Source organism: Symphalangus syndactylus, chromosome 5 (assembly GCF_028878055.3).
Source record: "Symphalangus syndactylus isolate Jambi chromosome 5, NHGRI_mSymSyn1-v2.1_pri, whole genome shotgun sequence".
Lineage (NCBI taxonomy): Eukaryota > Metazoa > Chordata > Mammalia > Primates > Hylobatidae > Symphalangus > Symphalangus syndactylus.
Window position 1 is genome coordinate 53,896,716 of NC_072427.2, and position 17,909 is coordinate 53,914,624.

General features: G+C 41.0%; 1 protein-coding gene across 6 annotated transcripts in view; it reads right to left on the reverse strand.

Moving 5' to 3' along the window:
* Nucleotides 1-17,909, reverse strand: part of HERC2 (HECT and RLD domain containing E3 ubiquitin protein ligase 2) — a 223,973-nt gene that overhangs the window by 185,188 nt on the left and 20,876 nt on the right. For 4 of the 6 annotated variants that reach the window (XM_055278481.2, XM_055278480.2, XM_055278478.2 and 1 more), the window contains 2 exons: nucleotides 15,243-15,357; nucleotides 8,712-8,846 (listed from right to left, as the gene is read on the reverse strand). In XM_055278481.2, coding sequence (XP_055134456.2) covers nucleotides 8,712-8,846; nucleotides 15,243-15,357 — 250 coding nt within the window. Of the gene's footprint in view, nucleotides 1-8,711; nucleotides 8,847-9,453; nucleotides 9,799-15,242; nucleotides 15,358-17,909 lie in introns of those variants that run through there. The other 2 variants (XM_063640240.1, XM_063640239.1) reach the window with 2 other exon arrangements.

Below are 17,909 nucleotides of genomic sequence, written 5' to 3' on the forward strand. Positions count from 1 at the left end.
GATTTTGGGTTTAGAGATGGTCAATCTGTATGTAATATATTACCTAGAAAAGCCACTGAAAAAGCTATACAAAAAGATACGCTCTAAAACACTACAGATAAAATAGAATGCTAAAAATGGTCAAGTAAACCAGAGAGAGCCAGGAAGAACCAAACCGAAAAAATGAAAAACAGAAGAAATAGAAAACACAAAACAAAATGGCAGTGTTAAGCCTCAGTTTACCAATAATGACATTAAATTAAATGTAAACAGTCTAAATACATCAATTAAAAGACAGACACCAGGAGAGTAGACTAGAGAACATGATCCAACTACATGTTGTCCATAAGAAAGTGACTTCAAACAGGCAAACTGAAAATAGAAGTATAGGAAAAAAAAAAAAAGATCATGCAAACATTATTGAAAGGACAGCAGAAGTTGGCTACATTTATATCAAATAAAGTAAACTTCAGAACAAAGATAATTACCAGGAGGGCCGGGCACAGTGGCTCACGCCTGTAATCCTAGCACTTTGGGAGGCCAAGGCCGGTGGATCTCAGGAGTTTGAGACCAGCCTGGCCAACATGGCAAAACCCCATCTCTACTAAAAATACAAAAATTAGCTGAATGTGATGGCGGATGCCTATAATCCCAGCTACTCAGGAGGCTGAGGCAGGAGAATCACTTGAACCCAGTGGGGTCGGAGGTTGCAGTGAGCTGAGATCGTTCCACTTCACTCCTGCCTGGGGAAAAGGAGCAAAACTCCGTCTCAAAAAAAAAAAAAAAAAGATAATTACCAGGAACAGATGGCAACATTACAAAATGAGAACTTGGTCGATCCACCATTAAGACGCAGCAATTCGAAACGTGCATACACCAAACAAACAAAAAAACAATGAATAGAACTGAAAGGAGAAAATGACATTTATACTTTTATAGTTGGAGACCTCAAAATCTCTCTCTACAGCTGATAAAATTAGGAGACAGAAAAGCTGCCAGGATATAAAACTCAACATCACCATCAATCAACTAGATCCAATCAAAATTTATAGAACACTCTGGCCAATAACAGAATACATAATCTTTTCAAGTATCCACAAAACAAATACTAAGTTAGAACACAATCTGAGGCATAAAACAAACCTAACAATTTTTTTGAAATTAAAATCACACAGCATATGTTCCCTCAAACAATAGAAAGAAATCAGAAGTCAGCAAGAGAACAATTACAGGAAAATTGCCTAACTCTCAGAAACTAAACAATAAACTTCTACATAACCCATGGATCAAAGAAGAAGTCTCGAGGGAAATTTTAAAATATATTCTAAACTGAGAAAATGCAAGTACAATACATCAAAATGTATGGGAAAGAGCTACAGTGGGTGATGAGAGAAATTTACAGCACTAAATGAATGGCACATTAGAAACTTGGAAACAAATTAATAATGTAAGTGCCCACCTCGACAATCTAAAAGAAAAAAAAATAGCAAAATCAACCCAAAAGTAAGCAGAAAGTAAGAAATAATTAAGCTAAGAGTAGAAACAAAGTGAAAACAGAAAAACAATAAACAGTAAAGCAAAAAGCTGGTTCTTTGAAAAGATCAATAAAACTGACACACTTCTCTAAGCAAGACTGACAAAAAAAAAAAAAAAAAAGCAGACATAAATTACCAACATTAGTGATGAAATGGGCTCTAAAGATACCAAAAAAGATAATTAGGAATTACTAGGAACAACTCTACACACATAATTTTGACAACTTGGGCAAAATGGACTTATTCCTCAAATAATACAAATTACCACAACTCACCAAATATGAAATAGATCATTTGAATAGCCCTACCACCATCAAGAAAACTGAATTCATAATTCAAAGAATCCCAAAAAAAAGAAATTACCAGACCCAAATGAACTCACTGGAAAATTCCATCAAACATTAAAAAAGAATTAACACAGACTCAAAACAACCTCTTCTGGAAACTAGAGGAGGAAAAACTTCCCAATTCATTTTAAGAAGCTAATATTAGCATGACATCGAACCTAAAGACAGTGCAAACTACAGAACAATATACTCTCTCTCTATATATAGACGCAAAAATATTCAGTTAATTATTAGCAAGTAGAACTAAACAATATATAAAAAGAATTCCACATCATCGCCAAGTAGTTTCATTCCAGGAATGCAAAGCTGGTTCAACAGTCAAAAGTCAACGTAACCCACCCTATTAATAGGCTAAAGAACAAAAATCACATAATTACATATCAGTTGATTTAGAAAAAGCAAATGACAAAATTCAATACTCATGAATGATAAAAATTCTCAGAAAATTGCAACAAATGGGAACTTCATCATCTTGATAAATAGCATTTACAATACCTTAAGCTAAAACCTATGCTAACAACGTCAGAAAGGGTCCTCCCAGACCTATTTACACAGCAGAAAGAATCATTAAGAATGATTTAGATAGTTAATAAGAGTTTACTCTCCTAAGAGATTACAACACCCAATGGCCAGCCAGCCCTTTTCCTTAGACAAAAAAGAAAAGCTGTCAGCTGTCAACACTCTCAGAAGGTTCACTGTGAAATGTGCACTTCTGAACTCCTGCTGAGGGCCTACACGCTGCAATGCTGAGAAGCAAGTGTCCAGAGGTCTCTTTGGAAACACTGCAAAAAAATATGAGGGACTGATGGATGAATAGAGGGACGAAAAGGTGGAGAGAGCGGTGATAAAGCACGTAGGATGATGCCAGCAGCACAATCTTAGGTGGTGTATATGTGGGTGTGCACTGTAAAATTCTTTCAACTTTTCTGTATATATTTGTTTCATAATAAAATGTTGGAAAAAATAAACCTGTGAAAAAGGAAGCTTTAGTCAAACATATCTAAGCAAAAGAAAAAACAAGTTCTAAATTCCTGTGGCTCAAATTAATGTGTTTTTCTTTTTAGGTTGAGATGGAAGAGCAAAAAACAGATTTTCTTTTTAGGTTGAGATGGAAGAGCAAAAAAACAGAAAAAGGAATGAAAGGAATAGGAGCTATTCTAAAAGCTACAAATTCCACCTGCAGTTTGATTAAAGATGACGTGGCTGAAGAATATGCTTTGAATCCAAGCCCCTTCAAGGCTGCCAGGTAGAGAGTCAGTTCTGCGAAAGCTCTGTACCTGTGAGCAAGCAGAGCTTCCAAGTAAACCCACTTCATTAAAGCCACCCCGAGTCAATAAGCCAGGCTTTAATCTCAGCAAGAAGGGCGTATTTTTGGTCTAGTTACCCACCCATAACTGTAGGTACTTTGATACCTAGGTGAGGGCAAAGAAGGAGAAAGGCAAAACAACAGATTTTTAAAATCACAACAAATGTTTATCAAACATTTGTGCCAGGCCCTGACTTAGGAGCTTCAAATGCATTATTTCCTGTCATTTCCACAGCAACTCTCTGAGTAAGTACTTTCACGTATTTTATATACGATTTTAATTATTTACATTATATTATACTTATTCCTTTTTTGTTTTGTTTTTTTGTTTTGTTTTGAGATGGAGTCTCACTCTGTCACCCAGGCTAGAGTGGTGGTGCAATCTTGGCTCACTGCAACCTCCGCCTCCTGGGTTCATGCCATTCTCCTGCCTGAGCTTCCTGAGTAGCTGGGAATACAGGTGTCCACCACCATGCCCGGCTAATTTTTTTTGTATCTTTAGTAGAGACGGGGTTTCACTGTGTTAGCCAGGATGGTCTCGATCTTCTGACCTCATGATCCGCCTGCCTCAGCCTCCCAAGGTGCCAGGATTACAGGCGTGAAACACTGCGCCCAGCCACTTATTCCTATTTTATACATGAGAGGCCCAAGGTGAGACCAAGTGATTTGTGTAGAGTCTGAGATAAAGCCAAAATCGATACCCAGGCAGACCGAAAAACTTCTCTGTCAGCAGATTTAGAAATGGTAAAGGGAGATCTTCAAACTGAAGGAAAATGATAACACAAGGCAGCTGGGATAGAAACAAACCCTTAAGGGCCCACAATGGTAAAATGTAAGTTAACATAAAAAACTTTTTTCTGGCCAGTCATGGTGGCTCTTTGGGAGGCCAAGGCGGGTGGATCAACTGAGGTCAGGAGTTCGAGACCAGCCTGACCAACATGACGAAACCATGTCTCTACTCAAAAATACAAAATTAGCCAGGTGTGGGCGCATGCCTGTAATCCCAGCTACTCGGGAGGCTGAGCCAGAATTGCTTGAACCCAGGAGGCAGAGGTTGCAGTGAGTCAAGATCATGCCATTGCACTCCAGCCTGGCAGCCTGGGCAAAACTCTGTCTCAAAAAAAAAAAAAAAAAAAAAAGAGGCCAGGTGTGGTGGCTCACACCTATAATCCTATAATCCCAGCACTTAGGGTAGCTGAGGCAGGTGGATCACCTAAAGTCAGGAGTTCGAGGCGAGCCTGGCAAACGTAGTGAAACGCTGTCTCTACTAAAAGTACAAAAACATTAGCCAGGCACGGTGGTGCGTGCCTGTAATCCCAGCTACTAGGGAGGCTGAGGCAGGAGACTCACTTGAACCCGGGTGGCGGAGGTTGCAGTGAGCTGAGATTGTGTCATTACACTCCAGCCTGGGCAACAAGAGCAAAACTCCATCTCAAAAAAAAAAAAAAAAAAAGACTTTTTTTTCTCTTTTCAAATTTGAGGGGAAAAAACATAATTGTCTATTTAAAGCAAAAACAAAAACATCATATTGTGGGGTTTATACTATGTTTCACTTGGACATATGACACAGCAACACTACCAACCAAGAACATGTCAGAAGCGGGAAACTACGGTCAGAGCACTGCCCCGCGGCTCAGGCAGTGTAATAACATTTGAGAGTGGACAGTAACAAGTGAAAGATGTAACTGAAAACGCCAGAGATGATAGATTTAAACCCAAGTAGTCTAAAGATTCCGAACAAAAAACAGAGGTTTTCAAATACATGAAGCAAAACCTGCAGAGCTGAAAGAAAATAATCCATAATTAGCATAAGAGATTTCAATTCTCCTCAGAAGAAAGAGGAACTAAGCAGTGAAATTGCTCTTCATGCCTCCCCAGCACAATGGAGATACTCCTGGGAAATAAAGCCAGTCATTGGGGCTGATCTCCCCAGAATGCTGAGACTGGCTTCTCTGTAAATAAATGACTGGTATTCGCTAGGAGAAGTGTCCTTATCTATGAAATGTTTTTAGCAAGATGTGGTTAGTTTAGGATTGTGTTTGGTAAACATACCTAAAATCCATGGACTTATGGGACATGGCTCCCTGGAAAAGGTTCCCGAAGGTGTATAAACCATCTGACTACAAAACGGGAACACTGCACATCCTTAATGCTCCTTGTGCAGTGGGATGACCACACACCTCAGTGAGAGGACCACACGCCTCAGTGAGAGGACGACACGCCTCGGTGAGAGGACCATACGCCTCGGTGAGAGGACGACACGCCTCGGTGAGAGGACCACACGCCTCGGTGAGAGGACCACACGCCTAAGTGAGAGGACGACACGCCTCGGTGAGAGGACCACACGCCTCGGTGAGAGGACCACACGCCTCGGTGAGACGACGACATGCCTCGGTGAGAGGACCACAAGCCTCGGTGAGAGGACCACACGACTCGGTGAGACGATGACACGCCTCGGTCAGAGGACGACACGCCTCGGTCAGAGGACCACACGCCTCGGTCAGAGGACCACACGCCTCGGTCAGAGGACGACACGCCTCGGTGAGATGATGACACGCCTTGGTGAGATGATGACACGCCTTGGTGAGAGGACGACACGCCTCAGTGAGAGGACCACACACCTCAGTGAGATGACTACACGCCTCGGCTCAAGGAGGACAGACCTGCAGGAGTTCCACAGACTCTCCCACATCTCTCCCCACTTTGCCTGAGCACACAAGTGAGGATACTACTTGTATCTTTAAAGTTACTAAGTAATCAGGTACGGGTAAGATCTCTGAGATTCATGTCAAACTAATGTGGTAAGCCAACCTTGTGTGTTAGTTCAACTCCTCTCCTAACAGTGAATAGAACAAGTAGGCAGAAAATTATTTCAAGTCAAGGATACCTGAACACTATCAACTTGATCTCATTAAGCTTTACAGAGCAGCAAAATACACTTTTTTTTTTTTGAGATGTAGTCTCGCTTTGTCACCCAGACTAAAGAGCAGGGGTGCAATCAAGATTACAGGCACCCACCACCACACCCAGCTAATTTTTGTATGTTTCGTAGAGACAAGGTTTCACCATGTTGGCTAGGCTGGTCTCGAACTCCTGACCTCAAGTAATCTACCCACCTAAGCCTCCCAAAGTGTTGAGATTACAAGCATGGGCCACCGCACCCAGCCACATTCTTATTACGTGTGCATGAAACATTCCACAGAATACACCATATTCTGGGGCTTAAGACAAGCCTCAACATTGAAATCACAGAATATGTTCTCTGACTACAACTAATTTAGAAATTGCTAACAGGAAATATTTGAAAATCCCCAAATATTTGGAAATGAAATAATACATTTCCAAATAATAAGTGGGTAAAAGAAGAAAGTAAAAGGGAAATTAGAAAATATCTTCACCTGAATGAAGATGAAAATGAATAAACATTTCCAAATTTGTGAAATGTGGCTAAACAATGCTTAGACGGAAATTTATATTATAGTTTTGAACACTTGTTAGAAAAGACAAAAAATCTAAAGTCCATGATCTAAGCCTTTACCTTAAGAAACTAGAAGAGACAGAAGAGCAAATTGAACCCAAAGCCAGCAGAAAAAAGGAAATAATAAAGAGTAAAGCAGAAATCAATGAAAAAGAAAACAAAATTAACAAAACCAACAACAGGTTCTCTGAAAAAACTCAAACTGATAACTTCTAGAAGACTGATCAAAACGGAAAGAGAAAACACAAGGCACATTTCAGCAAATTTCTGGATAACAGGTAGTATATGCTGGTACTTACTACATGCAAGATAATAGCATACGCACTTTGTCTGGCCTACTGTACTGATCCCATAATAAACTACGAGGTAGGTACTACTATTAACCCCAAATATGAATTTTTTTTTAAGAGGCAGGGTCTCACCCTGTCACCCAGGCTGGAGTGTAGTGGCATAATCATAGATCACTGCAGCCACAAACTGCTGGCCTCAAGCAATTCTCTCACCTCAGTGTCCCAAAGTGCTGGGATTACAGGCGTGAGCTACCATGCCTGGTGTCACAAATTATTTTTATATATGTACATTTACATATGTATGTCCATGCAAGGAAAAAAAAGTCTGAATATCCATACCGAAGGGATAACAGTGGCTCACTCTTACAGGAAAACTGAAATTGGGGTGAGCAGTCAGGTGAAATTTCTGCTTTTATAATCTATACATTTTTATAAGAAATATACTACGTATATTTTTAATTGGAACGAAAATGCATCAGACATTTAAAAAATTGAATTACACAAAAAAAAGGAGGCAAAGAATAAATATACGGGTTTTACTAGGTTGGATAAAGGGAAGAGATTATGAAAGTCCATCCATGATAAAGAACTCCTATAACCCAAAACAAAAAACTCCTTGTGCAGTTTTTTGTTTTTTAATTCCATTAAAAAATGGAATTAGCTGGGCATGGTGGTGCACACCTGTAGTCCCAGCTACTCGGGAGGCTGAGGCAGGAGAATGGCATGAACCCGGGATGTGGAGATTGCAGTGAGCCGAGATCACGCCACTGTACTCCAGCCTGGGCAACAGAACAAGACTCCATCTCAAAAAAAAAAAAAAAGGCAAAAGGGCCAGGCACAGTGGCTCATCCCTGTAATACCAGCACTTTAGGAGGCCAAGGTGGGTGGATCACCTGAGGTCAGGAGTTCAACACCAGCCTGGCCAACATAGTGAAACCTCGTCTCTACTAAAAACACAAAAAATTAGCCAGGCACGGTGGCGGACACCTGTAATCCCAGCTACTCGGGAGGCTGAGTCAGGAGAATCACTTGAACCTGGGAGGTGGAGGTTGCAATGAGCCAAGATTGCACCACTGCACTCCAGCCTGGGCAACAAGAGCCAAACTCCGTCTCCCAAAAAAAAAAAAAAAAAAAAAAAAAACGGGCAAAGGATTTGAATAAACATTTCTCCAGTCAATGTATACAAACGGTCAATAAGCATGTAAAAAGATGCTCAGCATGACTAATCAACAGGAAAATACAAATCAAAACAATGAGATGCTGTACCTACTCACACAAATTAGGATGGCTATCATCAGAAAAGAAAAAGTGTTGGTGAGGGCGTGAAGAAATTGGAACCTTAGTATACTGCTGCAAGAATGTAAAACAATGTAGCCACTGTGGAAAACAGTTTACTGCTTCCTCAAAAAGTTACAGGTAGTGCCAGGTGCGATGGCTCACACCTGAAATCTCAGCAACTCAGGAGTCTGAGGCAGGAAGATCCCCTGAAGCCAGCAGTAGCACAGAACCAGCCTGGGCAACACAGTGAGATTCTGTCTCTAATTAGTCAAGCGTGATGGCTGGGTAACAATGTGAATATATTTAATGCCAATGAACTGTACACATAAAAATGGTTAAAACGTTAAGTTTTACGGTATGTATGTTTTACCACAATATTTAAAATTTTTAATTACTTTTTATAAATTGTTACCAAAAAAATACTAAGAATCCATCCAAGTTATTTAGAAAGGGAGTGTTAGATCAACCTTTCCAAAATGCCAAAATTCACAAGATTACCTGGTTGCTTGCCCCATACCCAGCTCTCCAGAATTGACTTGGCCCTATATACAGGTACAGGAGCTTCTTCTTCATCTTTTTTCTCTTTGTCATTCAGATCTTCCTTCTTTGTTCCACTTGGTTCGACACTATCGTCTGCAGAATTAAAAATTTTTTAATCTGCAACCGCTTTTCAGAATGCCATACCATTAGTCTCTGCACACGTCCCTCCCCAAAAAGTTACAACACACATCATTAACTGAATGTTTTGACAACTTAAAAATAAAATACATCAACCATACCTGTAACAGACCCAGTATAATTTTCATAAAGAAACCAATATATTGGCCGGGCATGGTGGCTCACGCCTGTAATCCCAGCACTTTGGGAAGCCGTGGCAGGTGGATCACGAGGTCAGGAGATCGAGACCATCCTGGCTAACATGGTGAAACCCCTTCTGTACTAAAAAGACAAAAAATTAGCCGGGCATGGTGGTGGGCACCTGTAGTCCCAGCTACTCAGGAGGCTGAAGCAGGAGAATGGCGTGAATTCAGGAGGCAGAGCTTGCAGTGAACTGAGATTGCACCACTGCACTCCAGCCTGGGTGACAGAGCAAGACTCTGTCTCAAAAAAAAAAAAAAAAAAAAAAAAAAAAGGAAACCAATATAACAAATTATTTAAAGCATGTCTTCCAAAATGATATTCCATCAACTTCCTAGTACATTTCTCAACTGAGAAACTTAAGTCTTTGTTATTTACCTACTTCAATTTCATACCAATTGCTTTTATCCAGTGAGTCCCAATGCTTGTGTATCCACGGGAAAAGGGAGGGTGTAGAACAGGAGTATGATTCAAAAATCTTTTAACTCTTTACAAGGCCCTACTCCACTGCCAACTGGGAAGCACTGCTATGCAGGGGCACTGTTACTGATAGCATAATTCAAGAGCACTGCGACACAAAGGAAAAGCTGAGAAAAATGACTTTAGGCCACTGACAATGTCAAGTTTCAGTCAAAAACAACTGTCATAAAACTCCTTACACATAGTAAGCGAAGAGAAGAGAGAACTAACCTTAACCTTGAAGTGTAAACACATTCCGTCATAGAAGGCTGTGACTAAACGTCTAAACAACATAATTAGAAAAATGTATCTCTATCGGTGAAAGACATGATGTCCCATCCAGGTTACAAATAATGAGTATCTAAAAATCTCGAAGGAAACAGTTCCTCTGTTTACAACACTTCTGACACCAAATGTATGGACTGTTGCACCAAGCAATTCTCCAGTTCTCTGCGACACCCAGCTGTGTGTCCCACAGTGCAATTCAATTCTGAAACTAACTACCTAGAATTAGCACAGACCCCACAGGTTAATAACAGGAGAGAAAAGGTGAATGCTGAAAAAAATATCCAAAGAACTAATGGCTGAAAACTTCCTGGGTTCAGCAAATGACATAAACCTAGGCAGATGGAAGAATCTGTGCAAAGCCCAAACAAGATAAATCCAAAGGAAGCCATGACGAGGCACATCATAATCAACTGCTAAACACTAAGGACAAAACCTTTTGAAAAGTGCCACAGAAAGTAGATATAGAAGAATGTCTTGTGTGGCCTAAATATTACGTGCTGCCTTGACGTTGGTAAAATCAAGAAGGCCTCAAATAGCCTAACCACAAGTCTCCCCCGAGCTCTGCTCCCACGGATAAGATTCCAAAGCCAAACAACCTCCTTATCACGGAGACCCGACCCCAGCCTGCTCATCCCTGCCGGCCCAGAGTTATTCAAACAAGCCAATCACATCTTCCCATGGAAGCAAGGTCACCTCACCCTCTTCTTACTACAAAATGTGCCTCCCACAGCCCCTCGTGGTTCACTCTGTTCCCAAGTGCAGCCCCCATGTGACATGCGGTGTCCCCGACCCCCAGGGCTGTGAGCATGCGTGACTAATAAACTGCTATTTCATCTGTCCAGTGTCGGTGTCCTATGTTCAGCCATCCCATATCCCTAGGGCAGGAATCTTCTAGGGTTATAAACAGAACTTTAATCAACCTCTCCTTGGTTATTTTACTGGTTCCAAGATACAGTTTTTTCTGTGCACAAGATCTGAACAGAAACTTCACAAAGGATACAAGAGTGGCAAAGAAGAACATGATATTCAGCATTGTTAGCCATCACAGAATTGCATATTAAAACCACAATGAAATCCCACTAGACTTGCTAGAATGGCTCAACTAAAAAACACTGATAACACCAAGTGCTAACAAAGACACAGAGCAACAGAAACGTGACAGATTGCCAGTGGGAATGCAAACTAAAACAGCCTCCAGTTTACCAAGGTAGACACCTCAGGTCACAGAATACAGAGTAGAACCCGGCCAGGAAGACAGCTCAGAGAGCACAGGTGCTGGCTCTAAATGCCAGACTCTGCCCTACGTGTGTGTGTGTGTGTGTGTGTGTGTGTGTGTGTGTGTGTGTGTGTGTGCGCGCGCGTGGGGGAGGGGGAGCACTAATCACAGCCCAGGGGCCAAACCCAGCCCACAGCCTCATTGTGTATGGTCTGAAAGCAGAGAAAGTATTTTACTTTTGTTGTTCTTTTGAGATAGTCTTGGCTCACCACAACCTCTGCCTCCCAGGTTCAAGTGATTCTCCCAAGTTCAAGTGATTCTCATGCCTCAGCCTCTGAGGAGCTGGGATTACAGGCATGCATCACCATGCCCAGCTAATTTTTTGTTTTCAGTAGAGATGAGGTTTCACCATGTTGGCCAGGCTGGTCTTGAACTCCTGACCTCAGGTGATCTGCCTGCCTCAGCCTCCAAAAGTGCTGGGATTACAGGTGTGAGCCACCACGCCCGGCCACCGTATTTTATATTTTTTAATAATTGAAAAATAATCAAAAGAAAAACAGTATTTTGTGACTTGCAAACATTCTGTGGACTTTTCGTGTCCATAAATAAAGTTTACAGAATGAACGTCCCCTGCCCGCTGACATAGTATTGTCTGTGGCTACTTTGGCACTATAGCTGCAAGGTCCCATGGCTATGACAGAGACCATAGGGTCCATTGAGACCTTAAAATATTTACTATCTGGCCCTTTAGAGAAAGTAGGCCACCCCTACCCTACATCTGGCTACAAATTTTACAAATTTTACAAATTCTGAGACCCTGTCTTAGAAAATAAAAAATATTCATAGTCTTAACAACGGAAAAGAAAAACATTTACTGAATGTCAAAACATCTCCCTAACAAACCCAATCAGTTGGGATCTACATAAAGAACAAGTATGCTCTGCTTTCCAACCATGATTTTTAAAAGAACAAAGGACAAAAAAATTCATTAAATGTGGGCCGGGCATGGTGGCTCACACCTGCAATCCCAGCACTTTGTCGGAGGCCAAGGTGGCCAGATCATGAGATCAGGAGTTCAAGACCAGCCTGACCAAGATGGTGAAACTCCGTCTTTACTAAAAATACAACAATTAGCTGGGCATGGTGGAGGGCGCCTGTAATCCTAGCTACTCAGGAGGCTAAGGCAGGGAACTGCTTGAACCCAGGAGGCAGTGGTTGCAGTGAGCCAAGATCATGCCACTGCACTCCAGCCTGAGCGACAGAGTAAGACTCCCTCTCGAGAGGAAAAAACAAACAAAAAAAATTCATCAAATGTAATGAATAAAACATATACTTTGGATTTTGCTATGTACTTAGCTTTTCTTAGAGCACCTTTTAGAACTATTGTTTCACAGAAAACACTTTGGGAAACGTTTTAATTTATAAACAAATACTGGAGGGCTAGGAACAAGAGGTTAAAACTTTTAAAAATATACAGAATGAATTACTGATACATAAAAAAAATAAAAAGGTTGCTGATTCCTGTCTTGGAAGACACTGTCATATGGACACTCTTAGCCTCAGCATCCGGAGGTCCAGAAAGGGAAAATTTCAAGTCAGAGAGAATTCTATATGTACCATTTATTTGGAACATTCAGCCCTCAAGATCCCAACATCATGACCTCAGTTGCAACACAACTGTCCTTAGTCCTTATGTCAGTGCTTTTGGTGCTGCCTGTTGTCAAGGCAGTGGAAGCCAGTGATGCAACTGCTGTCTTGTTAAAAGGTGTGGTTCTCAGTATTACAGGCATTTGTACTTGCTTGCGAGTATACACACGAAAGAAAAAAATGAACAGATGTGACTTTGAAGGGTCTAATGAATGAAACCTCACCCTGAAGACCTTTGTGCTACTGAAACTAAATGTAAGCTTTGGTGTCTGAAAGTTTCCAAGAATTAGTAAGTAGGAGAGTTTTACTTTCTGAGTTGATTCCATGAAACGGGAACAAACTGATACATAAATGGATTTTGCCCAGAATCCTAGGAAATTGCCACTGTTCAGTTGTAATCACTGCCTCCTAAATCACTGAGTCTGTTCTCTGTATTTTTATTAGACTTTTGTCATCTCCCAAGTTAATATTGTATTTAGATACCCAATAGTCAGCCAAAAAGTGAAACTTTTATCTCTGGGCAGAAAAAAAAATCATTTAGAACAATGTATTCAGTGTATCTAATACTGAAATGGAGAAAAGACTTAATGTTAAAGAAAAAAAAACACTATGGACATTGACATGGAAACAAGATTTAATGTTAAAAAAAACTTTATATTAACTGAGTAACACCTCCTGATGAGAAGTGCTATATTAAATATAAACCCATGATGTTGTTAAAAAAAAAAAAAAGATGAAAATCAAAAGCACTACACAGAGTAGAAAGAAGCCAGACACAGAAGAACCTGACTACATGATTCCATTTATGGAGTTCTAGAACAGGCGCAATTTGTCAATGCTGGAGAAACATCAGGCCAGCTACTGCCTCTGGCAAGAAGAGGCAGGACACCAGAGAACTTTCTGAGCAAGAGTCATGATAAAGATGTGGGTTACACAGGTTACATTTGTCAAAACTTGTGAAATGGTAAACTCAAAATAGATGCATTTCATTATATATAAATTTTACCTGAAAGTCAAAAACAAAGTTGAACTAGAATCAATTACATACATGAGTGTCTAAGGAGCTAGGTGAAACAAACAGTGGATGGACAGACAGCAGGATATGGAGCCAAATATGGTGGCAGAACACAGGGGTGGGTCCGCAGCCACTCACTGTACACATCTGTCAGTTATTGTGTGTGTGTGTGTGTGTGTGTGTGTGTGTGTGTGTGTGAATATTTTCAAACAAATATAAGAAATTAAAAAAAAAAACACGGGTAACTCTGCTTGCCATTGAAACTGAAAAGGAAGACTAATACTTTTTCCCATGGTTTGTTTTGTGTTTTTTGTTTTTTTGAGACGGAGTCTCACTCTGTCGCCCAGGCTGGAGTGCAGGAGCACAATATCTGCTCACTGCAACCTCCACCTCCTGGCTTCAAGCAATTCTCCTGCCTTGCCCTCCCAAGTAGCTGGGATTACAGGCGTCCGCCACTATGCCTGACTAATTGTTGTATTTTTTAGTAGAGATGGGGTTTCACCATGTTGGCCAGGCTAGTCTCAAACTCCCAACCTCAAATATCTGCCCGCCTCAGCCTCCCAAAGTGCTGGAATTACAGGCATGATCCACTGCGCCCGGTCCCCATGTATTTTCAAGTGGACACCATCCCAATTCATTCCACAAAAGAAGAAGAAATACTTGCCGGGCGCGGTGGTTCACACCTGTAATGCCAGCACTTTGGGAGGCCGAGGAGGGCGGATCACGAGGTCAGGAGATTGAGACCATCCTGGCTAACCCAGTGAAACCCCGTCTCTACTAAAAAATACAAAAAATTAGCTGGGCGTGGTGGCAAACGCCTGTAGTCCCAGCTACTCGGGAGGCTGAGGCAGGAGAATGGCGTGAACCCAGGAGGTGGAGCTTGCAGTGAGCTGAGATCGCGCCACTGCACTCCAGCCTTGGTGACAGAGCAAGACTCCGTCTCAAAAAAAAAAAAAAAAAAAAAAAAATTCTTCAGTCTAACGCTCTCCCAACTGAGCTATTTCAACTTAGAATAAATACTTTCTAAAGTGGTAGCTTTATCCACATTGATGACTCTCAAGTAGGGGGACCAACAAACTTCAACAATGGTTCTCAACTAAGGATCTTTTCAGATTCAACAAGTTTAGGGTGTATACAAGCACTCATTTTTTTTAAACCTCAATGGGGACTCTGAAACACAGCCACTGTTATGAACAATCTAATGACAGTCTTATTGAGCATGCAGAACTACAATGCTAAATAAGATCGTTCAATGGCATTTCCTTGCAGGCCAAAGGCTTCCAAAAAGTGTTTAATATACCCCCGAAGAACACCACAAATGCAGCAAGATGGTTTTGCAATAAAAATGCCTTCAATTCACATAAAACAATAAAATCTGGGCAGCTTGTATTAACTACCATTTTAGACAACAATCTCCAAAGTAAAAAGCAAAACTTCCAAGAGTTAAGCTCAAAGCTCCTGTTCCTATAGCACATTACAAAATTTCTATAAAATGCATTTTATAATGGTCTTTACAAAATAAAAAACACTAGTTAAAGGCCCTTACCTTTTCTAGGAGGGAGCTCTCCGTTCTGGGTTGATTCTGTTCCAGTGTATACAATTTCTCCATCTTTAACCATTTCATTCCACAGACCACAGAGCCCATCTCTTGTGAATGCAAGCTGGCAACGATAAATGAGATAAGCTTACAGAGTGCTCACGCTCACACTGCAGTTTTTAAAGAATGATATGGGAAAAAAACCTCAATCCCCCTTAGGTATTCAATCACTCAGTAATAAAATCAAAGATTTACTAAATTAGTGACTTAATCATTTTACATTTCATGAAAGTCATCCAAGAAATATAAGTGAAAAGGTGCATAATAGTGTAAATACTATGCTACCTCTTAAGTAACATAAAGAAAAAAGACACGTGGTCGGGTGAGGTGGCTCATGCTTGTAATCCCAGCACTTTGGGAGGCCGAGCGGGGCAGATCACCTGGGATCAGGAATTTGAGACCAGCCTGGCCAACATGGTGAAACCCCGTCCCAACTAAAAATACAAAAAAAATTAGCCAGGCATGGTGGCAGGCGCCTGTAATCCCAGCTACTCAGGAAGCTGAGGCAGGAGAATCCCTTGAAACCAGGAGGCAGAGGTTGCAGTGAGCCAAGATCGCACCACTGCACTCAGCCTGAGTGACAACAGCGAGACTCGGTCTCAAAAAAAAAAAAAAAGAAAAAAAAGACACACACACAAACGCGGACACGTGCATGTGCTCTGAAAAGATAAACCAAAAGCAAGTACCAATGACTACCTACGGGGAAATGGGGAGGGGACATGGACAAAGGCAGCAGGACAGAAAAAACAACATTGTGAGTATACTTTATATGTCTTTACTTCTGAAACATACATGACTTTCATCCTCAAAAATTACAATTAAATCATAAAAAAGCAAAACCTACAACTGGCAACAAGCAAATTAACCCATGCATATACAAAGAAAAGTATGTCAAGGGACTTTTGAACTATATATCATTAATAGAATATACTATAATGAAAAATAAAATCTTATATTTATTGGTATTGGTAATATTGTCACAATTTTAGAACTACTTCATGTTGCACAATAAAGCAATGTAAATACAATAAAACGTGTTTATGATAAAGTATTAAATGTTATTAGAAATTAAGGTTTTAGGCTGGCCATGGTGGCTCACACCTGTAATCCCGGCATTTGGGAGGCCAAGGCAGGTAAATCACTTGAGGTCAGGAGTTCATGACCAGCCTGGCCAACATGGTGAAACCCCATCTCTACTAAAAATATAAAAAATTAGCCAGGTGTGCTGGTGCATGCCTGTAATCCCAGTCACTTGGGAGGCTGAAGCAGAAGAATAGCATGAACCCAGGAGACAGAGGTTTCAGTGAGCAGAGATAGTGTCACTGCACTCCAGCCTGGGTAAACAGAGCGAGACTCCATCTCAAAAAAAAAATAATAATAATAATTAAGGTTTTCAGTGGAAAAGAGGAAAAAAATCAAAGAAATTTTGAAAAACAACTTAAATTGGAAATCTATGAACTTTATTTTTGAATATATTTGCTTACTCTGTTTTTTGAAAGGCCTAGAATCAATGGCAATCTGACAGCAAGCACCCAGATTTTGGTCTCTCAGAACTATTTCCCAATAAAAGACACTAGGGCTCTTGGGAAAATAAGTAGATTCAAGGGCCAGGGCAGACCAAGATGAGCCTGGAATATCTTGTTTCCTCAAAGAAAAAGCTGTTCACGGCCAGGTGCAGTGGCTCACGCCTATAATCCTAGCACTTTGGGAGGCTGAGGCAGGCTGATCACTTGAGGTCAGGAGTTCGAGACCAGCCTAGCCAACATGGTGAAACCCTGTCTCTTCTAAAAATACAAAAAGTAGTTGGGCATGGTGGCAGGCACCCATAATCCCAGCTACTCGGGAGGCTGAGGCAGGGGAAGAGCCTGAACCCAGGAGGCGGAGGTTGCAGTGGGCTGAGACTGTGCCACTGCACTCCAGCCTGGGTGACAGAGCAAGACTTTATCTCAAAAAAAAAGGCAGCTGTTCAAAGACTGATAGGGACTCCTGGCCAAATTTATAATAATTATAATAACTGTGAGCATCAAAATCAAAAACGCCTTTGCTTGTCAACATTTGTGAGTCAGAAAACGCTTCCCAGAACAGGAAAAGGGAGCATTTCAGACACTGGGGGAAGGCATCCATTCTGAAAACTGCCTATGCGACAGAAGCTCCCTTGTCTGGCAAAAAAAAAAAAAAAAAAAAAAAAGCCATTTTTAATTAAAAGAGACACAGATGTTTGCCCTTTTTTTTTTTTTTTTAACTTCTGTGGATACACACTAGTTGTATGTGTATATATATATGGGTTACATGGGCTATTTTGACACAGGCATACTATGTGTAATAATCACTTCAGAGTAAATGGAGTATTCAATACCTAAAGCATTTATCCGTTGCGTTACAAACAATCCAATTATACTGTTATTTTTAAATGGACAATAAATTGACTGTAGTCACCCCGTAATGCTGTCAAGTACTAGATTTTATATATTCTATCTTTTTTTTGAGACGGATCTCGTTCTGGCACTAGGCTGCAGTGCAGTGGCGTGATCTTGGCTCACTGCAACCTTTGCCTTCCGGGTTCAAGGGATTCTCCTGCCTCAGCCTCCCGAGTAGCCGGGACTACAGGCTCACACC